General features: G+C 39.1%; 1 protein-coding gene across 1 annotated transcript; it reads right to left on the bottom strand.

Annotated features, from left to right (window-relative positions):
• Positions 1-3,343: 3,343 nt before the first annotated feature.
• vsig10l (V-set and immunoglobulin domain containing 10 like) lies at positions 3,344-13,344 on the bottom strand. Its single transcript, XM_088905820.1, has 9 exons — positions 13,305-13,344; positions 10,316-10,585; positions 9,451-9,735; positions 8,641-8,798; positions 7,814-7,994; positions 7,146-7,442; positions 6,734-6,856; positions 4,041-4,143; positions 3,344-3,427 (listed from the first exon to the last, which is right to left on the bottom strand). The coding sequence occupies exons 1-8, from the start codon at positions 13,342-13,344 to the stop codon at positions 4,124-4,126; spliced, it is 1,374 nt and encodes a 457-aa protein (XP_088761946.1). The 3' UTR covers positions 3,344-3,427; positions 4,041-4,123.
• Positions 13,345-13,773: the final 429 nt, after the last annotated feature.

Below are 13,773 nucleotides of genomic sequence, written 5' to 3'. Positions count from 1 at the left end.
ACTTGAACATTGATTTTGTTTAATCCAAACCTAAAAACGACCAATTATTATAGCAAACATAAAATAAATATCAAATTATTAACTACTCAGCGAAGTGAAGAATATTTAAGAAAACACTCTGGAATTGAATGGCATAGCACAAACGATAATGATAATTAAGGTTAGAAATATTGTTTTGTATTCCTGCCTTTTGTTGTTTGCAAAACCTAAATCAAGACTACTTATTCTTATAGATATGGGCATTTCTTCTGTGCAAATAAAGAAGAAAAGCAGAAACTGAATGTCACCAGGTCGTGGAGATCCTCCCTTCTCCCTCTAATGAAATTTTGGCATTCTACAAGTTTTTCACAGATTTGTCTACTTACTATTCCAGACTTCTCCTTTATCAAGATACTGTATTCTCTTTGCTACACTTTTTCTAAGAAAATCTCAGAAAGATTATATTGATCTCCCCAAATGAGCTGATGGAACTAAAAGTTTAGAAGAAACGTGAGCACAGTGAACTACAATAAATTAGTAAGTAATTAATTTAATTACTACCTAAAGTTAATTTAGGTAAATTAAGATTACGCACCTTTAAGATTATTTGGAAGTTTTTCCCCCTCATCAACTGTGTCTGGGATGTCTTTTAAGTCAAAAATAACCAGAGTGAACTAAAGTGTCCCAATGCACGAAAGAACAAATTGTTCAATAAATCACATCAAAACATTGTCTAGGCCAAACTAGAAAAGGACAAAAACAAATCCGTCATTTGCTTGCAAGCTGACACAGATTGTCATCTGCCTTTGGTAATAATGATCACAGCATCTCAGGAGCAGCTGGCTACTCTAGTCATTCTTTTATTCAATAAAGAAATGACCCTTAATCTAGTAGTTTTGTGTGTTCAGCTCGGTGAAGAAAAAAAAAAGTGATTTTCGAAACAGGGCGGTAACACAAAGGAAGGAAATAAGGGACTGTAACAATTTCACTTTGTAGAGAGCAAATAATGTGATTTTAGTGTCTGATTTTTTAAACGCAGAATAAAACCATGTTTTAAATTGAACTATATATTTTTGATAACCTCAGCTTGATGATAAGATTCCAACTGTCAGGCTAGCTCATTCTTATTCTGAGGCTCGTAGTCCCTGCTAGTTCTGGAATATCTCCAGCAAGAAAAATAAAGGCACCTAAGGGATAACAACTACAACTCTATTGCACTGCATGTTCTCACTGCTAAACACTCCAGGGGGAATTGCTGTTGTGTGATTGGCTGAAGACACCCTGGTTGGCTCGGGTTCACTGCATCCTGGCAGCACTCTGTAAGATATGTGATGCCTATTTGGGAACCCTCTAACCAGCATGTCACGGAAGAGTGATTACCCTGCCTTATGCAGCACCCTGCAAGAAAGCTCACTGTTCTTGAATGTCACCAAATTGAGAGTTATATCCAGAAAAGTAGAAAAACAAAATACAGAGGTTTCCAGGACACTGTGGGAACTGAAAGCTGAAGTAAATGTGATTAAAAGACACACAATTACCCTTATCTAATACCCAGAAGATGCAGTGTTCAATTTAAACATGTACCTTCAGCAAAAGCACAGAACTTGTGTACTCAATGTCAAATACTTTTTGTTAAACTAAAATAGAAACTAAAGAAAAGTCACGCTCGGTAGCAATCATGCTGCAAGATTCCCACTACAAACAAGATTAAGGTGGATAAGGGAGAAATTGCTTCTCCAGTTGAAACAGTCTATTTAGATTTTTTTCAGCATTTAAAAGTTAGCACATAAAACATCGTATTTATTAATTGTTTTAGTTATACTGTTTATATGTATATTGCACATCATTATATGTATATATTTAGAGCATGAAAAGTGTTTTCCTATAAAGCATCAATTTGGATTCTGAGGCTGATAGGCACCTTCTTAAAAGAAAAGACAGATATGGAAACACTGATCTACATGCATGCTCAGAATTCAAAGGATTAAACAAAAACAAGTCAAATAAATCTTTTACAACAGTAAAAAGGAAAGTTTTGAGAGTTACTGTTCAGTCCTTGTGGTTGTCATTTCCCCTTCTGCACAGAGCTGTTAGTGTCTGAGGTAAGGACATGCTTGCAAACTAAGCTGTTCTGTAACTATTCAGCTCTATGAATAGGAATATTTCAAATTTAACTGCACCTGAGATCCAAATTGTGCAAAACCAAATAAGCTACACAAGGCATGTAATTAACACAGAAAAGGAGATATACTGTAGTAGTTGGCAATTTGTTTTTTAGAAACCGGGTCATTTTTTTAGAAGAAAAGATTTTGCAGAGCTTAGCAATGGAAAATAATATTACTTTAATTCTTTGCCACAGCTTTTGTGTTCCAGACTAGAAAAAGATGATTTGGAAAGTGACAGCTTTTCCCTAAGAATGTGATGTATGCTGTAGTTGTTAGGGGTGTTTCCATTCTTTTGTTAATGTCTGAGGTTGTTTGCTACAGTAGATGAAATTGAGCAGGGAAAGTTCCAGTAATGAAAAGCCCTCATCATAGGAGTGATCAATATCAATTAAATAATTTGATTCCAGGTTAAGTTGAGAGTTTAAATGGGAGTATACAGTTCTCTGGACAAACTTCAGGAATAGCACAGGGCTAAACCAAGCAAGCAGATGATCTCATATTCAAGACACAGCTAGATAAAATCTATGAATGTCCGGTTTGTGAAGGTAATTCGAAGAGACCTGTAACACCTGCTCGACTGTAGCTCATCAGCTGCCAAGGATGGTGTTCAAAGAGTTAAAGGAGGAAATGCCTAAGTTAGTCTCCTAAAATCCACTGGACATACCACAATAAACAGACACTTTAGGAAAATGAAATTTAAGAAACTTCCCATCTGAAGGACACATACACAAAAATAAAATCTCACACCTTACACCTTTAGGCTATATATTTGTTTTTGTGCACCACAACACCATACCCTATGGTTTCTATGAGCACTTATGCCTTGTTGTGGTGAATGATTAAAGATATGCAATTGTGACTTCCTGAAAAAGCATAGTTAAAATAGGATTTATGCTGACATTGGTTTGACTCATAACTTCTGCTCTGAAACTCACAAATAGTACACAGTGCCAGACAGAACCTTAACTGCCTTGCTCAGGCACAATGTATCATTGTAAACAAATGATCATGCTTTTATTGTAGGTTTAACAAGTGTCATGGTTTCCTGAGGCCTTTCCAGAACTGTTCTGTGGTTGTCTTTAAATGTGTTTACAGTACCATGTTGGCCACCTTGTCATAGGTGAGAATTCAAAGAAAAATACAGAAAGAAACAAAATGTCCTTTTAGGCAGCTGGAAAATGTGGTGTAGTCCGCATGATGCTGTTTCATACGGTGGTGGCTACTCGAACTGCAGGAGGTGACCCAGCTGAGGGCTGGGTGCTGTATCGGTTTCCGTCCTCCTGCTGCTGAAAGCGAGAACCGAGTTAATTCAGAAGGCACATGTAGGCAATACTTTGAAAAACCCTTAGACATTTTATACACAATCAAGAGTCACCATTTCTTTGTTATGAGCTTAAGCAATCGAATCAAGGCCACTAGTTTTTGATTAGGCTGTAACATCAACTTCAGTTTAAAGTGAGAAATACTGTACCAAGCTCACTGTTTAGCAATTTTTACTTTACGCCTATCTTCAAAAACATGATCACAACACACTTACACATGAACAGGAAATGCTGTAGGAAATGTTGTAGAACCTCATCTATCACATCTATGAGTAAAATCTAAATGATTCCTTTTCAGGTTTTCCTCATCATGAATACCTCTCTACAGAACTGTAAAGTGGAAACTAATTTTTATCATTCTGCCATCGTTCAGTTTGCTAGACATGCTGTGAAGTTGCAAAACTCTGCTGGTGCCCATTATGTGGGTGTGATGTTCATTTCTTCTCAGAAAGGTGCGAGCCTGGTTAGCAATCTTTTGTAACTCAAAATAAAAAGAGCAAAGAAAAGTAGAAATACAGTAATTGGTTAAAGTGCTCTTGCTTAACGAAAGACACTTCTGCTGTTATTCACTTACCAAGTGTATAACAGGACGGAAGGGAAAATGGTTTCTCTTCATCTTTCAGTTGACCGGTTACGCCTGTTTTTGTCTTGCTCTTCTCAGGATCTGTCTCCACCACCTGATAACAAAAATATTTATTAAATACGCAGGTTTAAGCAATCGATCACAGATTTGCCAAATCAACAGAGCCCAGTCAATACCCATCAGCAAATGACCAAAAAGAGATGGCCACATGAAATCTCTTAAAAAGATGGTAGGATACAGATGAGAACATATGGTTTTGAAAAAAATATATATTTTTTTATATTATTTCATGCTATTTAGCTGGTTTTTGCATATTACCGTTCCGTTTGTTTTGGTCACTGGATAACTTTGTTCTCTACCTATGGAAGTGGAAAAAAAGGCAAAACAACCAGTCACAGGTTTTTCCTTTGTAGTGTTTCATAGCCGTTCAGGGACGCCAAATATGTAATCATAGTGGCTCTCTGAAGGCACCAGTTCTGTAGGGTTTGGGCATTTACTGAGACAATTATCAATTGTAGCAGTAAATCACAAAGTTGATTCTTTTGATGGCTTTAGAATCCAACCATGCGATATAACTCAAACAACGCGCACACACAGGTACAAATACACGAGGATACATTTATTAATACATAGAATATGCATATAAACCTAACAGATCTTATCGAGAGGGTTATCAGAATACAAAAGGTATATATTCAATCAGTTACGAAGTGTTACACATCAAGAGGACATACGTTCAGTATATCATTCATTAAGACCGTTTCGTAAATGAACTTGGTTATAACTTCTACATTAGATACTCAAAACAAGTACATAACTCTTAGGAATTAAATTGATATCAACTGGTTGGGATAACAATTGAATTCTCGAGCTGTAATGCATTGAAGTTGAATACTCATCCAATTTCTGGGGATTCAGATCTCCTGCAGGCACAAACAATCAGCTGCAGGCTTGTTGCTGTCCAATCCGCGCTCTCTGGCTCCGTGCCAGGCTGTGCTGTGCGGCTTGCGGCGGTGCGCTGCTGATGCTCATTGACCGGCTAGTTAATGTTGGCTTTAACTAGCAAAGTTTGTGCACAGGAGAAAAGATGACTGTGGATCCCAGCAAGTCAGGAAGAGGACCGGTTCGTTCCTGATGAAGAGCTAGTTCTGAATAGTGATTCAGCTGTCCACAGTTCTGACCTGTCCACGAGGCCTGCTGCTGGTTACTCTCTGGCAACCTCCACTCTAGACTCTTAGAACAAAGGAAAGTTCTGGCACTCGGACACACTGGCCGTTCCGTGGTTGTCCGGGCTGAGTCTCGGGATGGTCAGGAGGCGCGCTGCGAGAATGTCCTGCCCTTGGGAGCCTTCTGCTCCTGGGCCGTCCTGCCCTGGAATTCTCCTTTGAACTCCCTTTAGAACAGTCCACAGAATCCTCTCCAGAATCTTACTGAATCTGAATCTCAATCTGAATCTTACAGGCTCTCTGTGTTGCCTGTTTTTACCTGGAGGAACTTCAGCTCGTCGATTGGCTGAAAGTTCCATGGGCATCAGAGTCCCACGTGGGTTACTCGGCCCTACCAGTCCCTGATTGGTTGATCAAGGTGAGATATGAGTCACTTACTCCTGACACTTAGGAATGCAGTCCAGATGTCCAACTGGCACTCCCTAGACAGATAGGCGCCAATGGATGACCATTGATCATGATAGCCAGGCTTAGCTAAGTGCACCCCCCTTTGGGAGCTGTCCTAGGAAACCTTAAATCACCCTAATGGTCTCTCTGTGGCTGCACCACAGAGATGAACAGAGAAATGGGGCCTCATTTGGGAAGCTCAGAAACACTTAATTCTGCCTTATTAATAAGCCTCGCTGCTACACCTTTTTATATTGTTTACAGTATCATTCGAAAATCGATACGGCTATTTTAAGAAATGTTTATTACTTTAAATACTTCGTTACCTTTGACCTAACTATGACAGAGTGCCAGAAAATAACCATTACCCCCCCCCCCCCCCCCCGGTACATACACAAACTTCCCAAGTGTGGAAGATTAAGATTTAAGGGACTGTAGCTGGGATCCTTTCAGTTCAACTATCTAGTTCTCTTTCTGAAGGTGGATCAAAGGGGACTGAAGATTTAAAAATGAGAGGAAGATCCAGAGACGGAGAGGCTGAGGCCGAAGCTACAGTAGACTGCTAGACTATTTTCTCCTGTGGTGTTTTCTTTGCTTCTTCTTCATGGAATTATTCTACCTGTATCTCCTCTCAATAAGAAAAGTTATTTCTCACTTTTAACCCTAACAACACAGGCACACTATGTAAAAATGACAACAGTAATAGAAGTAGCAATAATAAGAATTACTATTGTGGCTCCTAGTGTTTTTTACTACTTGAATGAACCCATGAATAAAGACTCCTGGCTTTTGCAGATTTAACTGAGAGAGGACCATTTGCAGACTCTTTAGTTCTGCTATGAAACTGCTTTTGAGTGAAAGAAACTTTCTCATTTCTGTATCCATTTTTCTCATGTTCAGCCTACTACAGTTTGCTCTTTGGTCACGGGAGTATTCCCTCTGGAAAGATCACTCCCTCGATAAAAGACGTGCTTTCTCACCCTCAACCGTAACATTGTGTGAATTCCCACCCACACTGTGTTATGCTACTTTCCTAATGCCCGGTGCTCATTTGTTGTGTCTCCTACTTACGTTTCCTCTTGACTGCGCAGACGACGCAGAGGATGATAAGAACAAGGACAAACAGGAGAAGGAAGATGGAACAAGGGATTCCAGCAGCTATTCCAGCAATTGCTGCACCATTGAGCCCTTCCCCTGCAAGCAAAAATAATGAAAAGGACATGATTGTTGTGCTTATAATAGTGTTATTAGCCCTCAAGAATACAATAAGTGGTAAAAAGCTGTAGCACGACACTACAGCCAGCAGAGAATTCTGTTGTGATTCCACTGCAGTTTTCCACATTTCGGAGGAGTGACATCACTTCTGTAACTTGCCAGGAACACTAAGCCCTGATACAGAGACTTAAATAAAGTTTACCAAGTAGACTTTGAAGAAGCCAGCCGTTAAGCCTTCAAAGATTATTCAGTCAGTAATGTTACCCACCTGGGCCAATACGATGCTCCTGTGATGGTGCTCCTTGAGTTTGGCCCGCAAGGGGAATTATCCTGAACCTGTATGTGGATTTAGGGTGAAGGCCGAAAATGTCCAGGCTGTGGTTACTTGCCCCCGTCATTTGTAAGGTTGTGAATTCATTTGTGGATCGTTTGCTCCGCCTCAGATCAGGCCCTTTCATCTGTATGTCAAACCCAGTTATCACAGAGTCCCTCGGAGTCTCCCAAGTCAGGGTCACGATTGTTCCCTGTTTGTTGGGGAAAAGGCTGGAGTCACCAATCGTCGGACCTAGCGAGGGGCAGACAGAGCAATTTAAACATTTCAGTTTTGAAATCTGTTGGGATAAAGGCTGCCACTTAAACAAAGTCAAGTTTGCTAGAAAATTTGGCAAAAAGACACAGAAAGGCCAAAAATTCAAAGATGATGCAACTTTACATAGCTTTACATTTACATGTGCAACTTTACACAGAAACAGAAAACAAACAGTACCGTTGGTAGTCTCATTCTGTGACTGAAATGATTCTGTCCTGAGACAGCACAAATTCAGTATTCCAAAGAAATTCCTGCCATGTGTGTATATTTCGAACTGCTTAGAAAGCCAACATACCATACAGCATAATTAAAAAAAAATTGAATTGATTAATTGTGGTTTTGTATACCTCTTAGCGTCATAGAATTTGATTTTGCCCCTAAAGGGTTCACGTTGTTACAGGTGTAGGTGGTTAAGTTGCCTCCGTTGATGTTGAAGTTGGAGATGGTCAATTGAGAAGTGTCTCCACTGATGGCAAAGTTTCCTCCATTGTTCAGCACCTGATTGTTTTTAGACCACTGGACTGTGGGCTGGGGCAAGAAGGTGCTGGCACAAGAAATGGTCACCACCAAAGCACCAGAGCTGTCCATTGTGGTAGTAAGCAATGGAAAGATCCCATCTGGACTCCCTGAAACATATTTTTGTATAATTATAGACACAGTCACATTAGGAGTCACAATAATTCTATGTGACCCATACAATTACACCCCAGATTTTTTGGAATGAATTACGATTGCTACAACCAAAGACCACCGTTTTATATGACTCATTCAGTTCTTCACCGTTTCTTCATAAAGTGCAAGAGGTAGATTTTTCTGGGCTTACTATCTATTAATTAGTCTATTTGGGAACTATTTGTTTACCTGTAGGGAAAGTAAATGGGTATCAACATTAACTGGGGTTGTTTACCTGCAATTGGATCAGCACACACTTGCTAAGGAATCTTGTACATCCACTCCATTTTATACTACAGAAAAGCAGGAAAGTACAACATCTATAGAGCCCTGAAACTTATCAAGAATCATATTTGTTCCAGCTTGACATTTAAAGCAGCTGCCCTCCCAAACTGAAACCACTTGTGCTCCTCTTACCTGCCACGATGGAACAGTTTTTTGAGACAATGGGGTGGGTGCCAATGCACGTGACAATTTGGCCATTAAGTGATGGAGAAGCAACTTCTGTGTGATTCAGGTAGCCGCCACCCTGGGTTGCGTTAGGCAAGGTGAACTGCAGCAGGGCCAGAGGAGTGCCGCCCATCCATGAGCACTGATATTCCAGTGCAGTGTTGCTTTGGACTGCCTTCACTGAGCAGATAGGGTCCCCAGATGGACTGGCTGCAGAACAGAAAGAGCAAAGCCATGTATCATTGAGCATTTGCCTTCACCCAAGGCAATTACATGTGCTGTAACTTGTCCATTCTAGCCAATGTGGTTTAATTGGTGCTTAACTAACTAGTTTAACTAATTATAGGCTTAACTGACCTATTTAACACCTTTTCCCAGCTCTTTAGGCACTGGAAATATAGTTTTCTAGAATTCCTGCTAACCTGTGACGCTCAGGGACTAGTGTTGTGCATTCTCAAAAGACAGTGATATTAGAAAGCTAAGGTTGCACTATAACATGTTCAATTAAAAGAATAGTAAAAATAATAAGCTTCAGTCTATATTAAGCAGATAAGTCATGATGAATTGTGTTGGTGTAGGTAGCTTTAATTTTCAGTCTGCAAAGTATGGCATTGTACACAATTTATAAAATACATAAATTAAAGCACATTAGCTATCCTACCCATACATTGCCCTGACACAACAACATTGAAAATATACACAGGTAAGTCCATGTCACTGGCACATCTTGGTCATCCAGTTGTTGATATCTCCAAGTTTAACAATTAAAATGAGAAAATACCACATAAAATAGCCAGGTAACACTTAGAGGCAAGACATGATAATCACAATCTTATATACTGATAATGAAGTTGCATCTTACCATAGACATTGACAGTGTAGTTTTTCTCAATGCTCACACTGGTCACTGGGTTTGTCATGACACAGGTATAGACACCCGACTGATTAGTTTGGATGTTCTTGAGGCTCAGAACACCACTCTGGGATCCAGTGATGTTTTTCTGGCTCTCAGAGCTCCAGAAGTATGAGGGAGCTGGGTCACCCACAGCTTGGCATGTGAGTGACAGCCAGTCTCCTACCTTAACGAAATTCTCTGTGCTCACACTTTGGCCGACCGTAACTACAATCTGGGGATTCTCTGGTCCGTCTGAAACCAAAGAGAGGATGTCAACCGTTTTAAAAGCTTTTTAAAATAGGAAGTTCAAGTCGGTTTAGTTCAAGGAGTTTCTTCAAATTGTTGTTCAATTAGTGTTGTTAACTTTACCGAATTCTCGGTGACTGTGACATAAACAAGATGTGAAGTCATGACGGCAGAGGTCAGCCAGCACTCAAGCAATTATCTTTACCAGATGAGTCAGTCAGCAGGTCTAGAAACAACATTTTTGTATACACTGTAATTGGTAGCAACATAAGGTTCGCTGGTCATGTATTAGAAAAAAAGAAAAAGAAGAAAAAAACTACAGCATACAGTGCCTTGTAAAAATATTTTTCTGAAAGTGTCAACAGTTGGAACAGTTTTGTTGAGTTGCAGTTGATGTGTACACTACTGTAGGTTTGGAAGCTATTTGGTCTTCTTGGTTGAAATTCAGGACCCGACTGAAGGATCTTACAGAGACAGGTGTATTAATTGTGGAGTCATATGAACTATTAATATTATCAAAGATGGATTGGAAACTGGATGAAAACAAAATAGATCTGGCTAGCAGTTTGAATGGGGCTCTACTCACAGAAGATGGTGATGTTCTTATTAAAGGTGTCATTGCTAAAGGGATTCTTCAGGATGCAAGTGTAAAGGCCAGTGTCCTGGCAAGTGACATTCTTGATGACCAAAGAGGTGCCTGAGATTTCATAGCGACTGTCATTTGGCAGTGGTTTTCCATTCAGCAGCCATGTGACATCCCCTGTGCCCTGTGCTGTGGTAGCTACCAGCTTCACCTGGCTGTCACCCTCCTTTGGGTTGGCTGGATCAGATGTCACCGTGAGACTCTTGATATGCTCTGAAGAGAAACAGTGCAGAAAATGATAAGGAGTTATGAAAAGTACCCCCGAAAAAGGTTGTCATGTCTTTAAGGAATGCGTTCAATTGAGAAATTCTCTCAGTTCTCCCATTTTTCATACTTACTGTTCATTCCATCATCTCTTTTTATCCACATTAAAATACATAATGATTGTTTAAGTCTCCATATAATTTATGAAAAAAATCAAATAAAAAGCAAGATAAGTGGGCCTATAAAAGCCATAAAGGAAATGTAGTATTATGATTAAAGGCCAAAATTAACGTATAAGCACAGTGTGTACAGTATTATCAGTAACAGGATACAAAATGAATTATTAAATAGTGCATAAAGACAATAACTTAATTGTTTCCATCAATGATGAGTCCAAATATTGGCTTTTTCTTTCAACTGGATTCACAAAAAGAAAACAAGACAAAACTTGTTCAGAATAAAACAATCAAAAGACAATAGTATGGAATGGACGTACTGTACCATTACCCCTCACCTCTTACTTCCTTCCAAAATAAATGACCACAGACACACTTCATATACAGTACACACACCAACCTATATGAGAAGTACATATTCCAAACCATTAACCATAATATGGTTAGTGGATCTACACTCAGATGACTATACACAAACTGTATAACACAACAGGTGTGTTAAAATGTAAAACAGCACTTCTCTGTGTGCCGTGTTAACAGGGATACAATTGATTTTAATATTATAATGAACATTTAACTTCCACAGGAATACGGGGATGCATGAGAATAATTAAAACTTAAGCTATGATGTAGCTTTGCCCACATAACGAACCTGTTGCAAAATGAAAAAATATAGGATATCGGTCTGTTCCTAGAAGTAACTGGTTTCTGGTCTTAAATTCAGGGGTGTTTAAGATCCACTAAGGGAATGAAATGTTCAGAACTGTTAAAATCATCACAGTGTAATCATACACCATGGTTTTTTTTTTTCAAACTGAACACTGTGATAATGCCTATGTCTGGTAAGTCATCATTTTTAACATGTTTAACATTCAGGATAATTGTGAGTTTCAGCGTTGCTGGCGAACGATACTACATTTACTTGTATGGGTTTTGAACCCCTCTATTTATTATTTGTACGTTATTTCTGCTGGTCTTGTTTAAATATTTCACGCATTATTTGTTGTAAAATTTCCCAACAGTTAAAATAAACTAAAATATCCTTATAAAAAATGCAAATGTAGTATGTAGTGTACACTATGTGTAAATAATAACGACTGTATTTCTTTTTAAAATAAATGTTTAAGTTGCCTAAGGTAGGCGACTTCAGTTGAAACATTAATAATATTCACACATTTACACCACGTTTAAATAAAGAATGTACTTTATTTAAAAATATATATTTATAAATAGGAAATATTTCCTTGTCACGTAAAAATAACTAGGCGTTTAAAATACGTATTGTGTTTCTAACACACGAACATTTTGGGTTTTTTTCCAAACCAAAATAAAACCGTTTTCTTTGAACAGTCGAGGATGCATGCAAGTACATTAACGGTAATTTCCTACAGCTACTATACAGTACAGAACGTGTATTCAGATTTCCAAACCAGTTACAGTAGGATACTTTAAAGAGAAAAGGTACTATTGGAAACAACGTGTTCTCTGCATCAAATGAGTTATTATACAAATCAAGAAGAGCAGAGTAAGGAGAGCAATCACACAGGTGTACATACACCTGTTGCTTGCCATACAGTCCATCAAATCCATCAAAAATACTACAAGGCGATGTTTCTGTGCACTTCTCTTCTTCCTCTCTTGTCATTCCACCTAGTTTACCGGCACCCGGTATGACGAACATTTAAATTCTGTATGTTAAACAGTGATTTCGGAGGCAAAGATTTCTACTCCACCCCTTCTTGTGACTCAAAAATCCGAGGCAAACAGAGTGAGGTATCTCTCAGGTATGGCTGAAGCTCAATGTCACTTGTGGGGAAAACAGGTTTTTGGACCTTCTTTTGAGGAAATACAGTTAATAGAAATTACAGCATAATATTGAATTATAATACATAGTAAATGTAATGACAAATTATTTATAGGAAGAAAAAACGTGAATGTATATTTATGAAGCCCACTTTGGATATTATTAACGTATTGAAGGTACACACGCTAGCTGAACCCTTTAGCCTAAATGTAATGTTGGCTTTGGGAGAACATATACCTGTACCTATATTCAGTATAAATATTGTTGTCTTCGTTGTTCTGAGTGGGTAAATCTGTCTTTGTCACGACCACTAACCGGCCCAGACCAACTCCGAAGAGGTCTAATCAGTCCCAGCAGCTGGGGGATAATTACAAACGCCGCCGCACGTGTTAATTCTCTTCAGACGTCTTACCGTGCGGCAGGCTGCATTATTTAAGCCGCCCTTACCCGCATAACACTGCTCGGTAGTGAGTTCTCCACCTGTGGCTCTACCTAGCGTTACTTTCCCTTTGCTTTATCGGATTTTCTGACCTCTTCGTTTTGCCTTCGGACTTTGCTTCTCGTCTCGCCCCGTGGATTGTTTGCTACCCGTAACTATTTTTTGGTATCGACCCTGTTGCTCTTGTTCCGACCACGAACCTGTCTCTCGTTCTGGATTGTTCGCCACCAGTGCCTTTTACGGATCTCGACCTACCTTTCGCCTTCGGATAACGACCCAACTACTGGATAGCTCTGTCCGCCAACTCACCGCCCCAGGAATCCGGCATCTGCATCGGATCCTTTTTCATCGCAACCCAGTCTCGTTACAGTCTTATCCTATGTTTAAAAACTCTTTTAAAAGCGCAGCGGAATGCCTTGCTCAGTTTATAGCATTAATTTAGTTTTTTTGTGAAAAATGTTTCTTTAGAGCCGAGGCTTCTTGATGAACTTGAGAACAGATTTAATCTTAATTGTTCCGGAGATAGTGTTCAGTTCTATTTGCTGCAGAATGTCTACATCATTTTATTGTTTTAACTAATTGTCAAGACTTTCAACAGTTTAACAAATTTTAAAATCACATCGTGTTATATGCAGTATGTCATATTTGTGCTGCAGCGTGGTTACTGTGGGTGTGGTTATTGTGAGAGACATACATATAAAATACCTTCAGGATGTACAAATCAAACGTAACAAATTGCTTAATAAATTGGCAAAACATCCAGTGAGTGAACACCCAG

This window comes from Atractosteus spatula, chromosome 25, assembly GCF_055471065.1.
Source record: "Atractosteus spatula isolate fAtrSpa1 chromosome 25, fAtrSpa1.hap1, whole genome shotgun sequence".
Taxonomy (NCBI): domain Eukaryota; kingdom Metazoa; phylum Chordata; class Actinopteri; order Semionotiformes; family Lepisosteidae; genus Atractosteus; species Atractosteus spatula.
The sequence above is the reverse complement of the archived record's forward strand: the minus strand, read 5'-3'. Positions and strand labels throughout refer to the sequence as shown.

Bases quoted from the DNA above. Each gene is read 5' to 3' on its own strand.
- vsig10l (XM_088905820.1), bottom strand. From the start codon at position 13,344: ATGAAAAAGGATCCGATGCAGATGCCGGATTCCTGGGGCG. The intron at 10,586-13,304 runs GTGAGTTGGCGG...GTTTCTCTTCAG, and splicing joins GATGCCGGATTCCTGGGGCG to AGCATATCAAGAGTCTCACG. The intron at 8,799-9,450 runs GTAAGATGCAAC...TCTGTTCTGCAG, and splicing joins CTACACTGTCAATGTCTATG to CCAGTCCATCTGGGGACCCT.